The sequence below is a fragment of the Terrapene carolina genome, unplaced genomic scaffold, assembly GCF_002925995.2.
Source record: "Terrapene carolina triunguis isolate 2854851 unplaced genomic scaffold, T_m_triunguis-2.0 Scaffold67, whole genome shotgun sequence".
In the NCBI taxonomy this organism is placed as follows: Eukaryota; Metazoa; Chordata; order Testudines; family Emydidae; genus Terrapene; species Terrapene triunguis.
Window position 1 is genome coordinate 32,166,178 of NW_020664418.1, and position 14,556 is coordinate 32,180,733.

A 14,556-nucleotide genomic window follows, 5' to 3' on the forward strand; every position below is an offset into this window, starting at 1 on the left:
TGCTCCAAAATCTTATGAAGAAAGGAGTTACCTAAGTACATCTTTTTGTTATTATATGATAAGTAGCTACAACTATGTGCAGGGAAAAGATGCAGTAAAGATTATAGGGATCATTTAATATTGAGCTTATATTGCAGCAGTGAAAAGTGTAGTTTAAATGTTAGGACAAACTTTTTAACTGTAATAAAAACTGAATAGTGGAACAAGCTACAAAAGGGGTTATGGAATTATCCTTGTTAGAGCTAGTCAAGTCCAGATAATGCACCCTTTTCCTAGTGTTACTGTAGTAATTATTAAATCAATGCTACCAAAATGCAGAAGGGTGGACTAGAAGACCTAGATAAGCTCCATTCCAACCCAAGCAAGTCTTTGGGCTTCTCTGCATGGTGCCTTAGTCTGCACTAGAGGGGTGTAAATTCTAGTGCGCACTAGTGTGTTGTGCAACAATTGGTCCACATGGACCCTGCCACCACACACCGAGAGTTCCCCAGTGCATGTCAACGTAGTCCCATTTCAAACAGTATTACAGCAGGGAACTTACAGTTCACGGCAGCAGGTGCCACATGGGCCAGTTAGTATGCAACATGTAGTGAGCATGAGAATTTACACCTCTCTAGTGAGGACTAACACACTATGTAGACAAGTCCTATATGAGTATATGGCCCTGATACTGCATCACTGAAGTTAATGGGAGTTTGCCATTAATGGCCGTGGGTGCAGACTAGACAACTTCACATAGCATGCCTTCAGCAAGTTTTCTTATTAGGCGTTTTCCTGTATTATTACTGGTTTTCATATAACCTTAGGAGATTTCATTTCTGCCTATAAAACACAAGTTGGTTGTGCTAGCGCAAGCATTTTTGTTGTTTTTTCTTCTCTAACAATTTAAGCTAAATTTAGTTTAGTGGGTAATAAAAGTGTGACACAATGAACCACTGTGATTTGTATAACTGTAGAAATAACCTGGTGATAAAAACAGCTCTGTGTTGTCAGTGGGAATCCCATAATGCCTATAAATATTGTAACTGTTGGATTTTACCCAATTAAGCTATCAGATGATCACTGTAAAGACACAGTAACAAAGGAGTTTGTGTGTCCAGTTGGGTAAGGTCTAGTTTGCCCTTACTGTCAGAAGATAGGCATTTAATGACTGCCTAAGATCTGTTGAGCCTTCCTGTAGGGTTGCTTATGCAGTCATGTCAGGTAGGGAGTTTATTCACTCAGAGATACTTCATCACAATATTGTTCTAAGATGTTACAATTCAGAGTAGTCTTTCTTTCTGTCAGAATCACTATATTCAAGTAGCATTAACAGCCTCTGTCCTCTTGAACAGAATGTGAATTACGTTACCAGCATGGTTCTTTTACAAGCATTGAATCTCCATGGATTCTTTTTGGAAATGTATTTTTCTGACTCCCTCCATTCCCCCATACAGCAGACTAGGTAACTCCTTCAAAATCACAGTGCGATGTATAAAACAAAGTCTTCTTACTAATATTTTATTGTATCCTACAGGGACCACGCAAGCTGTGTGTTAAAGAGATGAACAGTGGCATGGCAAAAAAGCAGGCCTGGCTTACAAAGAACAAAAGAAAAGCATTTTACGCTGCAGTGGCAGCTGACAGCTTTAGAGATGGAGTCAAAAGTCTCCTTCAAGTAAGCTTTTTATTTACAAAATGCGTACAAGAGTATTACATCAAAGTTTCCCTGTACGTCAAGCATTACTGTTTACTTGTTAAAAGGTCTTGTATATAAGGGATAATATGTTATAAATGTAGAGGGTGTCCTGAGGATACCTCTCTTTGTAGTATAGTCTACTTCATGAACAGATTTGGTTCCAGGCTATGGAACTGAGAAACAAAGCTGGCTGATTCTATCCTAAATGAATGAGGCCCGATTATGAAAACAGAGGTGCCTTTAGGGCACCATACAAATGTCTGTGCCTGCACTTAGTGCACTGCAAATGAGTTCTGCTTGTTGGTAATAGGCAGTATATTAGACACTTGAGAATGTTTTTGTATTTCATATCACAGGAAATATTTTTTATCATTTTATATATATCAATTTTGCAAACACAGTGAAGCCCATCTCGATTAACTCACTGCCTGAAACATTTCCTTATCACTCCAAACATATTCCAGATTGCTTATAAACAGTCCATTAAAATTAACTTAACTTCACTGAAGATAGCCTTGTCAGAGGCTAACCTGGTACCACTTTTAGATTCCCCATTTCCTTCACTTTCACATGCACGTGTGCAAACATGTACGTCTGGAGGCAAAACATGGGGAAGGAATCTCACCATTCTCATGTGCAAAACACCCTGTGAACCTCACTACAAGAGCATGGACACCCAAAAGACTTTTTGTCAGTTCTCTGGTAACAGCCACCCACTGGTAGCATATTATGGGTTTTATTATGTTTGCTGAATGGACAGCAGAGGTGAGTGAGATGACGTATTAATGTAGCAATGTGTTAATACATCTTTCTGTTGTATTAAAGCTCAATGAAGAGACTTTATCTTGAGTTTGTGTACAAAACAGCTTGCCAAGCAGCAGTTCTTTTTGTTGTTTCTAAGAACTATTATTCCTGATGATCTTTTCTTCTTCCATCTCTTTTAAAATGTCATGATCAAAATCAAGTACATGAGTTCAAATAAACACTTCCCTTTCAGCAGTTTGGGAAGGTGGCCACACCACCAGTAGATTATCCTGGAGAAATCAGTATGAAATTGTTTTGCAGACAAGCTCTTCATTTAAATGTGTACAATATGAATGTGTGAGTACAACTCACAAAAACAATTTCCCATAGCTCTATCCATTTCCCTTTTGTTAGCAATAAAAATATGCAAATGCAATACCTCAAGAGCTAATATATTTGTGTATCCTAAGAAAATATTCCTAACATATTGCATTTTTTAGTCTGCACTCATACTTAATCAAATTAGATTAACTGGAACCATGGGGAAGCTTGAAGCTAGATCTGGTCCCCTCTTAAATTTGGACCCAACTTTTAGCACTCAGACCCATCTCTACCTAAAAACTGCTGTGAACATCTTATTGGAAGAAGCCTGGTCTGATGTTACATCTTGCCAAATCTCCTATTCTTCCTGTGTATTTCCAAATTATTATTTACATATAAGGTGTACTCAGCTACTTTTGGATCATCTCCTCAGGGGCATGGCGAGAACTCCTAAACTAAAGCAAAGAATTTGTTTTTAAATAAAGGACTGCCACTCCTCCTCCCTCTGAGTGCTTCAAGTCCTTAAAGGGACTTGAAGATCTAGTTGATTTACTTTATGTTACAAGCCAGACAGAAGCGTGATGCTGTTATGTTAGAATGAGCACACAAACAGCAGCATGGACTGGCTCTTGGTTTTCAGTTACTGAACCATTTTCATGAGAGCATGTCAGAAGAAATGCAAATGAATGCTAAATTAGCAAAACTACATTTCTTTCATCTAAAAACCATTTATGACCAGAATAATGTAGACCTAATCTTTCTACTTTCTGCTTGGGTACAGGCATGAAGGACATTCACAAAATGCAATCAAATCTTAAGAATCTCCAGAACATTACTTCAGTTATCTTTTGCCATTAATTCTCATTTACAGCAACAGCCTGCGTGTATGCACCTTTTCATGCAGTATTTTGATATCACTAGGCCTCAGGTTTGGGTAGGATGAGACCAAATACCTTGGTGTTGGGATTTAAAACAGACTGGCGGGATGCGTCTGCTGTGCAAATTGAAAACTACATGGGTGTTATACAGTAAGTCATGGTTCAGTTTCATCATAATATTTTCTGTGGACTCAAATTATTTTGCATTTCTAAAAAGAAAAGATCATGTAAAATGTTTCTAGTAAGTAAAACTGAAAGTATAAACAGCTAGCTGGGCTGGTGCTCTAGCTTGTCACCTCTGGAGATCTGAGCTCATCAATGAAAATATGCTCAACCTAGTTCCTAAAGGATGTATGTTCAGAAGACAAAATCATCCCCACTGTGGCAGATCAGGCAACGCCTGGCTCATCACTGCCACAGCGGAGGTGGTTTGACAAAGCTGCATAAGGAAGCTGCACAGTTCTCAGTTTTGTAGGACTACATTTTCTTCTTTTCTGTGGACTGGTATGGGGAAAAATTAACCCCAAATACATGCTTGGTGGATAAGAGAGAATAATGGCATTCTTCTTGTAGGCCCAAAGCACTATGGAAGCCCCTGCCTTCAAGAATCATGTGGTTGAGGCTCAGCAGCTTTGTGGGTTGGGTTATGGCCAGGGTGTAGCCACTCTGAAGTGTGCTGCTCCCAACACCGTCTGAATTTCCAGCTGCAGATCTGCCCACGAGCGACTGCTGGTTCAGCCAGCAGTAAACCCACTCCACATCTCCTGATGCTCAGCAGGGATGGAATGGGGCATTATCATGGAGGAGCCACTCAAGGGTGGCACAACTCCTAAAGAAGCTGCCAAGGGGGAGCTTAGAGGCAAATGTGAGAGGAAGGTCCACCTCAGGGATAATCTCTTTGTTTCTCACAAGCACCAACTCCTCTGTCTTGAGAGTGGGAGGTCACTGGAACCCTGCAAATTCACATTTGCTTAGTTTTGACCACATTTCACCTCTGGTGGATTTAGCCATTGCAGGGCAGTGTGTGGCCCACAATGCTTCATACCAAGCATTAACATTTCTCTGAATGTCTTTAAGTTAGGCAGCTCTAAGTGACACCTATGGGGTAAGGCAGTAGTGTAGGTAAGGGTAAATGCGGGTAAATGGAGTTTAGGTGAATATCGAGTTTAGTTTGGGTTAGTTTACCCAATTTTTTTTAACCACAACACGACTGGTGAGAAAGTGCCCATAATCATTTTACTTTTGTTTTCAGCGATGCATTTGATTTTGAGCTTGGCGTGGTTATTGTCAGAATTAGCCAAGGCTTTGATATATCTCAAGTCCTCCAGGTTCAAGGTATGTAGTGATGGAATAATGGAATTGCACTTAACTTCTATTATTAAGGTATGCTTCTTTTTTAAACTCTCATTTTCCCACTGGTTTCCAAAACATATCAATCTGCTGAAGTCCTGCTCAATGACTTGTTAACCTACACCTTAATGTAAGATATCCAGAAGCTGAGAATCAATAAAATATGTGTAACTGCTGGAGCATCACACCATTTTCTCCATGTTAGTGAAAAAAAATTAAAGGTCCACTGTCAGCTGGAAATCTAGTCATTCCCAAATAAAGAGCTAAAAACAGTTTCAGACAACTGCCCAAAGGGGGAAGTAAGTTGTGCTAGTAAAAGTCTGGCACAGATTACTTCTCGAATCCCCCTGGTCCAAGGGATGAGACTGTGACTCTCAGAATCATAGTCTGGTTCCTGTCCTTCTCCTGGGGCAACACAGCTACCTACTGCCTCTTACTTGTAAGTGTGTAGTCCTGGCCAATATCCTTACTGTGGCAGAGCTCCCACAGAAGTCAATGCAAGTACAGTAACTCCTTGCTTAACGTTGTAGTTATGTTCCTGAAAAATGCGACTAAGTGAAATGATATTAAGCGAATCCAATTTCCCCATAAGAATTATGTAAATGGGGGGGGTTAGGTTCCAGGGAAATTTTTTTCACCAGACAAAAGACTATATTATATATATATGTACATACATACATACACACACACACACACACACGCAGTATACGTTTTAAACAAACAATTTAATACTGTACACAGCAATGATGATTCTGAAGCTTGGTTGAGATGGTGGAGTCAGAGGGTGGAAGCGGGTGGGATATTTCCCAGGGAATGCCTTACTGCTAAATGATGAACTAGCACTCGGCTGAGCCCTCAAGGATTAACACATTGTTGTTAATGTAGCCTCACACTCTACAAGGCAGCACAAATGGAGAGATGGGAGACAGCATGGCAGACAGAGATAGAGACACACACCATGTGTGAGAGAGACGCGCATGGCCCCTTTAAGTACGCTGACCCCACTCTAAGTACATTGCCTTTTTAAGTAGATCAGCAAGTTGAGACAGCAGCTGCTGCCAGCAAGCTCCCTCTGTCCTGAGCCCTGTCGTGTCCCGTCCCCCCTGCTCTACGTAGATGGGATAAGCAGGGGGCAGGAGCAGGGGCACACCCTGACATTAGCCTCCTTCTCCCCCCCTGCACAGCAAGCAGGAGGCTCCCGGGAGCAGCTCCAAAGCGGAGGGCAGGAGCAGCACATGGCAGTGGGGGGAGGGACAGCTGAACTGCTGGCAACTGATAGCCTGCTGGGCAGCTTCTGCACAGGAAACTTAGGGGAGCGGGGAGCTGATGGGGGGGCTGCTGGTCTACCCTGGTTCCAAACCCCCACCAGCTAGCTCCAAAGGGCTGCTCTTTCTGCAAGCGGTGGACAGAGCAAGCGACTGCCAAACAATGTTATAAGGGAACATTGCGCAACTTTAAACGAGCATGTTCTCTAGTTGATCAGCAATGAAACAATGTTAACCGGGACGACTTTAAGTGAGGAGTTACTGTACTGACCTGAGAAAGGCCTTCAAGGGTGGGCCTTAGAACTGGTCAGAGGTCCTGCACACTGCTTCACCCCCTCCTTGGCATGGATTGAAGTAGTAAAATCAGGCACAACTAGGGTGACTGGTGGCTCCAACGTATGTTCCCTCCCTGCTCTTGGAGCCTCTATAGGGCAGCTCCCCAAGACTGACATTGCTGGGACTTGTGGGAGCTACCACTCTCTAAATCCTGTCTGTGCTACTCTGTGTCACAATAGATTTCAGCTGCAAAATCCACACAAAGTTAGTGCATCTATGTGGAGCACCAACTCCCTATTGCAGCTGCAATTCCCCTTTACAAAGGGGACAGGGCACAGTTCTAGTGGACATGGGGTGGCGGGGTTCTTCTAGTAGAGGGGTTTCCTGGATCCACACAGTTGCCATCACTTTCTCTTTTCATCCTTGGGATGTGGAGGGTTTGCAGGCATCTCACTGCCTCCCAAGGACACTTCGAGAGGAGAATACCAAATGAAACCCCACCAGAAGAACCCTCAGGATTTCAATAGAATTATTCTCCCACTGAGAGTTAGTCCACTGAAGGAGAAACATCCGACCAAGCTATGGTGATTAAGCCACTGTACACAAAATGAAGTATTTTTCTTTTTCTACTGTACATGAAGTGGAATAAATCTAATACAAAAATAGGTATATGAGTTAATCATAAAACAGAATGATGACTCTTTGCTGCCACCTGCTCGAAGTTTGCCTTTCTCATTTCTCCCTGCAGTATCCTGTTGGTACACATACCAAAATGCAGTCATTATACCTAAGGGAGACATGTGGAATAGCAGAATCTTCTATGCAAGAAACCACAAAACTAAAGCCCATCTTCCTTAGTGGGCAAGCTAATTTTGTAACGCCCAACAGCAAGTCACCTTTAAGATCATTGAGGATTAAGAGATTCCAGAACTTCCTTTTAAAAAACTAGAGCAGATGAGCACTCCACTTCCAAACACACTGTTAAATTCCAAATCAGCCTCTGTGGTCTTCCCTGTTGATATCCCTAACACTGCAATTACTTGACTGGGAAACAGTTAAGAATTGACTCCTATTTCAAACCTCTCTGGGAAAGCACATTTTATAAGACTCCAATGTAATAGTGATGAATACCAACTCTGAACATTTACTTTAGTTTATCAGGGTGCAAATTGTCAAAGAAATATAAATACAACTAGAAATTACAATTGACCCTAAAAAAAGCCAACAATGAGAACGCTTTTGAAGCGGATGATACTTACCATACAAACATATTAGGGTAGGAAGTGGGAAAAGAAACACTGTGTTCTATTACATTCACTACAGCATTATGTTTAAAAGAATAACTGAATCTTTAGTTTTGAGTAAGTGTATGTCAGTGGTTATCATCATGTCCTAATAAACACAGGCACTATGCTATCATACTGGAGTCTAATTTAAAGAAAATTTTAGCAATTCAGAGCACCAACAGAGCTAATAAACTCTAGTGGTCGCAGATGATTTTTTATATCTATACACAGGTAATTTACCAGCCAAGGAAGATTACTTTTGTACCATGTCTCACTCCAATGAAAACACCTTTCTTTATTAAAAAAAAAAAGCTTACTACGGACCAGTGCTTACATCATATTAACTAGTGCCTCACCATAATAAATTCAATAGCAGTGGTTGCCACTTTTCCTTAGAGAAAAGCTCATTTTCTCCAAGACAGAAGGGATTTTTTAAATTATTATATATACAGAATAGTTTAGCTGACTCTTCTGTCTCTGCAGCAAGCATTTCAAAATGCATCAACACAAGATAAAGTACTGTAATATTTTCAATATATACGGTGGTCACATATTCAGTGTAAGTACTCAAATATTTATGAGCATCTCAAAATAGGAGGCAGTCTGCTCTTGTGATTACTGTAGGGGACTGAGAATTAGGCAACTGGATCCTGTTCACAATTTAGAGTCTGATCCACAGCCTACTGAAGTTAATGAGAAGACTCCATTCACTTCAGAGGACTGTGCACTGGGACGTTAGTTAGTGACCTCAGTCAGCCCCTCCTATTCTCTGCCTCTGGCACGTAATAGTCTAGTCTCCTGTGGGCTGTAATGCTTTGGTCTAATTTCGGTTGTTGGGTTTAGTGTGCAGGTGCTGGCTGGTGGTGGTGGTGTGTGATATACAGGAGGTAAAACTAGATGATCTGGTCGTCCCTTCTGGCCTTAAACTCTATAACTCAGTGTGACACCTGGAGCAAATCACTTACTACTTCTGTGCCTTGGTTTCCCAATCTGGACAAAATCAGCTTTTATAAAGTGCTTTGATATCCTTGAAAGAAAAAAAACCCAAAGTATTATCTTACTATAAAGTACAGTGATACTGCTATTTCTGATCTGGTGGACTAGCAAACTAAAGATAGAGAGGAACGGAGTAACACTTGATAGCAAGGCAATCTCTATGGATGAGTATGGTGCACCCTGAACTATAGCTTTCACAGATTAATTGAGTTTCCTGCCACCTACTAGGAAAACCATTTCACAAAAATTGTCCATATCCCAATACTTTTACAGTGTATACTAATAATCATAACAGATAATTATAACTCTCAATGTTATTACCATCAGCAGTTTAATTTAAACTGTAAATTATTGTGTTACTAGTTTCCAGTGTTGCTTTCAATTAACAGAGGAATTAGAGAAGTTAGAGCAGGAGAGGCTGGCACTAGAAGCTACCATTCAAGACAATGAATTTGAAGAAGAAAGTCATGGTATCCGTGGATTGTTTGGCAAAGCCAGAAAGTTCAATATTACCAAGCATGTAACCAAAAAAGGTAAGCTTGTAAATGACATAAAAGGACACTTTAATAACACTTTCACTGAGACACAGCTATACCTTCATTCTAGAGAAAAGTTTCTAAGGTACAATGGCATCCTTTGACTTTAGCTAACGGAGCTGCCATTTAATTCAGACAACACGTTAGGGAAATGTGCCAATGGAGTAGGAGAATGCTGTGGACTTGGCTTCTGGTACTACATTCCCCCGCCACCCGAACATAAATATATTAGTTGAGATAACTATGTCATGAGGTATATAGTGATCTCTGCTGGTACAAGATGTTACCTGATATGACAGAACTAATTTCTTCTGTCATTTTTCAGATGAAATGCATGGCTTTGTTTTTTTACTTTTAATCTAATTGATAGCATTGGGTATGGCTACTAAATGTTTGAACAAACACAGATCAAAAGTACTTTTCTTATATTGGGGTCATTTTTTCTGAAATTTTATAAAAATGTTGAACTGTGCACAGAATTCAGGGAACAATCAAACTCAAATTCTCTATTGTACACAAAAACACAATGTGTGGATGAAAAATACATAATAAAAATGGCCATCGTTCTATGTTGTGGGTACACGGTCATACTAAAGGAGTGAACAAATGTATGCATAAGCACTGAAAGCAAACATACAACATGTTATGAAACGAATAAAATGGACTGTAAGTAGTATAGTGTGGTAGGATCTAGACTATTAAAATTTATATGGGATGTAAACAAACCCATATGAGAAATATAGTAAATCTACAGCAAAAGGTTTACTGAATGAAAATTCTCATTTCACAATTGTTAGGGTCTGATAATGACCCATCCAAAACCATTTTTGCATTCATAAAAATATTTTTTTTAATTTTCTACTACAGAGACTATAGTCTATCTATACACTAAACTCCCAGAGATATCAAGAAGATATCACAGACTAATAGCAGAAAATGTCATTAATTCTTTACTTGGCAGTGCTCAGTTAATTTTGCATGTTAGAATAGAATTCCCTCTCATAACAAATGCTACAAAATATAACATGCTTCAGCTACCCTTTTCTGTTCAGTTCAGAAAGAAAATAGAGCTGGTTGGGAATTTTGCACTGGAAAATCATTTTGACAGAAACTGCCCTTTTAAGAAAATTGAAATTTTCTGCAGGAAGGGATTTCTATTTTCTGGTCAGCTCTAGTAGGAAATACATATTGCACACTTTTGCTCTGCACACTTTTCAAACAGAAATATGAAAATACACTATATTAGTAAATATCCCTGTCTTCCCATTTTGTTTATAAATATATTCTTCCTGGAGTTGTTAGAACTCCCAACATAGATGCCATACTACACAGGAAAGCTGATAATTGTTTTAGAATTATCTTGTCAAAACTCTAGGAACACTCGAAGACTGCACAAAGCATCTTCTGAACCTAATACATCAGAGCAAAACCTATAAAGAAACCTGTCTGCTCCACTTTAAATATTGCTCTGACACTGTCTCTTTGAAATCATTGGAAGATAACTGTAATAAAGTCACTGGCTTCAAAGAATGATGGAATGGGAAAAATATTGTTAGTATATAGACAAAAATGTACATTTTTAGACAGAACCAACATTGCAACAAGAAGCAAATCATATTTTTAAATTAACACAAAGACCTTCCAGGGCATTATATATGTCCCATGCTTACATTTTCCTCCTACCCTTAGGGCTTGTCTACATGGGGAAATTGCCCAGAAGGTCTTTAGGTCTTTGCCCCACCTCAACCTTCTCTGTATCTAGTTAGTTGTCCATGTCTCCCTTTAGCAAGCCCTATAATGTATTTTATGGAAGATTCTATATTTTGCAACACATTAATATGTCTGTGATATAAAAGGTAAAAATAATTGTTATTTCTTACATTTTCAAAACAGTTCCTATCTGCCTATGTTTCAATGATAACCTATTCTAAAATGGGTATCTCATCCATAGAAACCTGCTCCCTTTTACAGCTGTTACAATTTGATGCAGTACGGTCCCGATATCATAAAAACTAACACCAGAGCAAATTTGCTCATGCACTGCAGTTCCAGTTGGTACCTATGGAAGTGGTGTGTGCTGACATATTAAGGTTCAGAAGATGATTTATTTGTGCAGTAAGGGTTTTCAGGATTGAGGCCTCAGAACCATGTTACCAAGACAATCCATGTACCTCCAACAGATATAACTGAAAGCATGCCCCAAAATGACACTAAAGCAAACATCCTGTAAGCATTTACGCACATGCTGACTAAGTCTGAAAGTCAAAGCACGCTCATGTGGTGACAATCAAACAGGAGTCATATCACATGTGATCCCCCTCGCTGACAGAAATCACCATACCATGCCTTTGTGAGATACTGAACTGAACGCTTTCGCTATGTCAATGAAGATGTCTCCTAATGTTTTCTGGGGTTTTCTGGCTTTACTTATGTGAATACATTTAAGCACATGCATAAATGTTTGTAGGTTTGGGGCCTGAATCATTTCAATACGTTATCTATATAATAATTAATGGTGAATAAAATACCACCTTATGCCATGATCTGAAATTAATTCATTGCTTTATAACCCCACATTTAAAAACTAGCTTATATTTTTTGTTTAATGTAAAAGATAATATAAACTAGTATGAGATTAGACAAAATGTCACTAATCATTTTTGATTCCCTAAGAGACATTTCATTATTTTGTCCAAAGGGTTCCAATTCACAAAAAGAAACAGGAAGAAGAAAAATTTCACCCAGATGATGGGTTTTTTTTTCCTCCTTGTTTCCAGAAAGCAGATTTATCAGAAAGTTGCTTTGCTTCAGTTCTCAAAAGAAAAGAAGATACACAGTTTTCTTTCTCATTTCAGACAGCAGCATTAACACAATCCAGTCTATGCATGTGGGTGAATTCAATCAGAGGCTGCTAGAAGCCAGCAATCAGTTTAAAAAGAAACAAGGGAAAGGAACAATTGATGTTTGGTGGCTGTTTGATGATGGAGGTAAGAGATTGAAAAGGACACCACAGGGAGAAAGATTTTTGCGTTGCCAAATATAAATGCATACTTGGGGATTTATATAAAATGATAACACTTACATTATGTAGGTTATTTTTTACATGGCTTAAATATTTTAAGATAAATTTGTGTATGTCACTACGAAGAAAAGGAGGCAGCTTTATTTTTACCACAAGCGCTGACTTTCATTTTTCTGGGTGGGTGCTCCACCCCTGCTCTGCCACGAGGCACGTCCCCACTTTGCCCCTTCTCTGAAGGCCTCACCCTTGCTCTGTCTCTTCCTGCCCCACTCTGCCCCTTCCCCCAAGGCCCCACCCTTGCTCCGCCTCTTCCTTCCCCCGTTCCACCCAGGGCCGGCTCCAGGCACCAGCCCACCAAGCTGGTGCTTGGGGCGGCACCTGGAGGGGGGCAGCGTGGCGCTCCAGCCCGAGAGCGAGGCCGCGACCGGTCTCGCCGCCCTCCTCCAGGCGCTCTGGCTGCCAGGGAGAGCGGAGCCCCGATGGGGCTCGCCGCCCTCCCCCCGGCGCTCTCCCCGGCGGGGCTCGCCGCCCTCCCCGGGGGGGGGGGCAGCGGCGGGAGGCTTTTTTGCCTGGGGCGGCAAAAAAGCCAGAGCCGGCCCTGGTTCCACCCCTTCACCCCAGTGCCTCCTGCCCACACCAAACAGCTATTTTTTCCCCATGGGTGCTCCAGCACCTGAGCACTCACAGAGTCAGTGCCTATGATTTTTACCACACAAGATACTCATTTGATCTCCTTGTGATTTAATATGTTTATCCAGGTTTAACACTCCTAATTCCCTATATTCTGACTATGAGGAAAAAGTGGAAGGATTGTAAATTAAGGATCTTCACTGGAGGAAAGATCAACCGGATCGAAGATGAGAAACTAGCGTAAATTTACCTATTTTCCCCCACTACTGTTTAAAATGTTTTGATTGCTTATGAATATTATTTGTATATAGTCTCCTCTACTAGTAACCTTAGCATTTCTGAGCAGGTCCAGCTTGCTTTATTTTGAACAGTAATAAAAGTATATTTCATATAGAGATGTCTAGCACTTGACAAGGGCCTTAGGGGTCATTAATCTTAAATATAGATGACGACTAGCATAGGAAGATCACACCCCACATATTCTCTCACTAATAGGTCATGTTCCCTCCTTAGAGAATGACACTCTTTAGTCTGTAATGGGAAAATCATTGTGTTCTATAGGGTCGACATGATTTTGACTAGTTAACAAGTGAAACTGCATATGAAGCCTCCTAGATGCACATGCTATAGACCAGTGGTTTTCAAACTTTTTTTCTGGCGATCCACTTGAAGAAAATTGTTGATGTCCGTGACCCAACGGAGCTGGGGATGAGGGGTTTAGGGTGTGGGAGGGGACTCAAGGCTGCAAGGATGAGGGCTGCAGGGTGGGGCCAGGAATTAGGGGTTCAGGGTGTGGGAGAGGGCTCTGGGCTGGTGCAGGGGGTTAGGGTGTGGGAGGGGGGTCAAGGCTCTGGGTGCAGGCTCTGGGGTGGGGCCAGGGATGCGGGGTTTGGGGTGCAGGAGGAGGCTCTGGGTTGTGGGGGGGGGGCTCAGGGCTGGGGCAGGGGATTGGGATGTGGAGTTGGGGCGCAGGCTTACCTCCGGCGGCTCCCGGTCAGAGGTGCAGCCGGGGTGCAGAGGCAGACTTCCCGCCTGTCCTGTCACCACGGACCACGCTGTGCCCTAGAAGCGGCCAGCAGCACCAGCTCCTAGGTGGAGGCGCGCAAGTGGCTCCGTGCGGCTCTTGCCCGCAGGCACCACCTCCCCCACAGCCCGGCCAATGGGAGTGCGAAGCCGGTGCTCGGGGTGGTGGCTGTGCGTGGAGCCCCGTGCTCCCCTGCCTAGGAGCCGGACCTGCTGCTGGCCGCTTCCGGGGTGCAGCGCGGTGTCAGAACAGGTAGGGACTACTAGTTTTTACTGGTCAGCTGCCAGGGTCCCTGGGTGCTGAGCAAGGCAGTACTGGGTTGCAACCCGAAGTTTGAAAACCACTGCTATAGACAGACAGCCCACAAAAATGTGATTAGCAAGTGCAAACTTTTAAGAGCTGAAAACCAAGTCATTTAGTTTTAAAACTTTCTAGACCTCTGAGCAATAGTCTGCTTTCCATCCATGTGCAAAACAAAGTTGCTAATGTAAGCTCATTATAATCATCATTTATATAACACCATTCTTTCCAAAGCAGCCAATTTGGAATG

General features: G+C 41.6%; 1 protein-coding gene across 2 annotated transcripts in view; it reads left to right on the forward strand.

The window, feature by feature from the left end:
• Positions 1-14,556, forward strand: part of SLC12A1 (solute carrier family 12 member 1) — a 63,970-nt gene that overhangs the window by 36,528 nt on the left and 12,886 nt on the right. For both annotated transcript variants that reach the window (XM_026648550.1, XM_026648551.1), the window contains exons 17-22: positions 1,517-1,657; positions 3,665-3,771; positions 4,874-4,956; positions 9,184-9,327; positions 12,186-12,317; positions 13,111-13,222. In XM_026648550.1, coding sequence (XP_026504335.1) covers positions 1,517-1,657; positions 3,665-3,771; positions 4,874-4,956; positions 9,184-9,327; positions 12,186-12,317; positions 13,111-13,222 — 719 coding nt within the window. The remainder of the gene's footprint in view (positions 1-1,516; positions 1,658-3,664; positions 3,772-4,873; positions 4,957-9,183; positions 9,328-12,185; positions 12,318-13,110; positions 13,223-14,556) is intronic.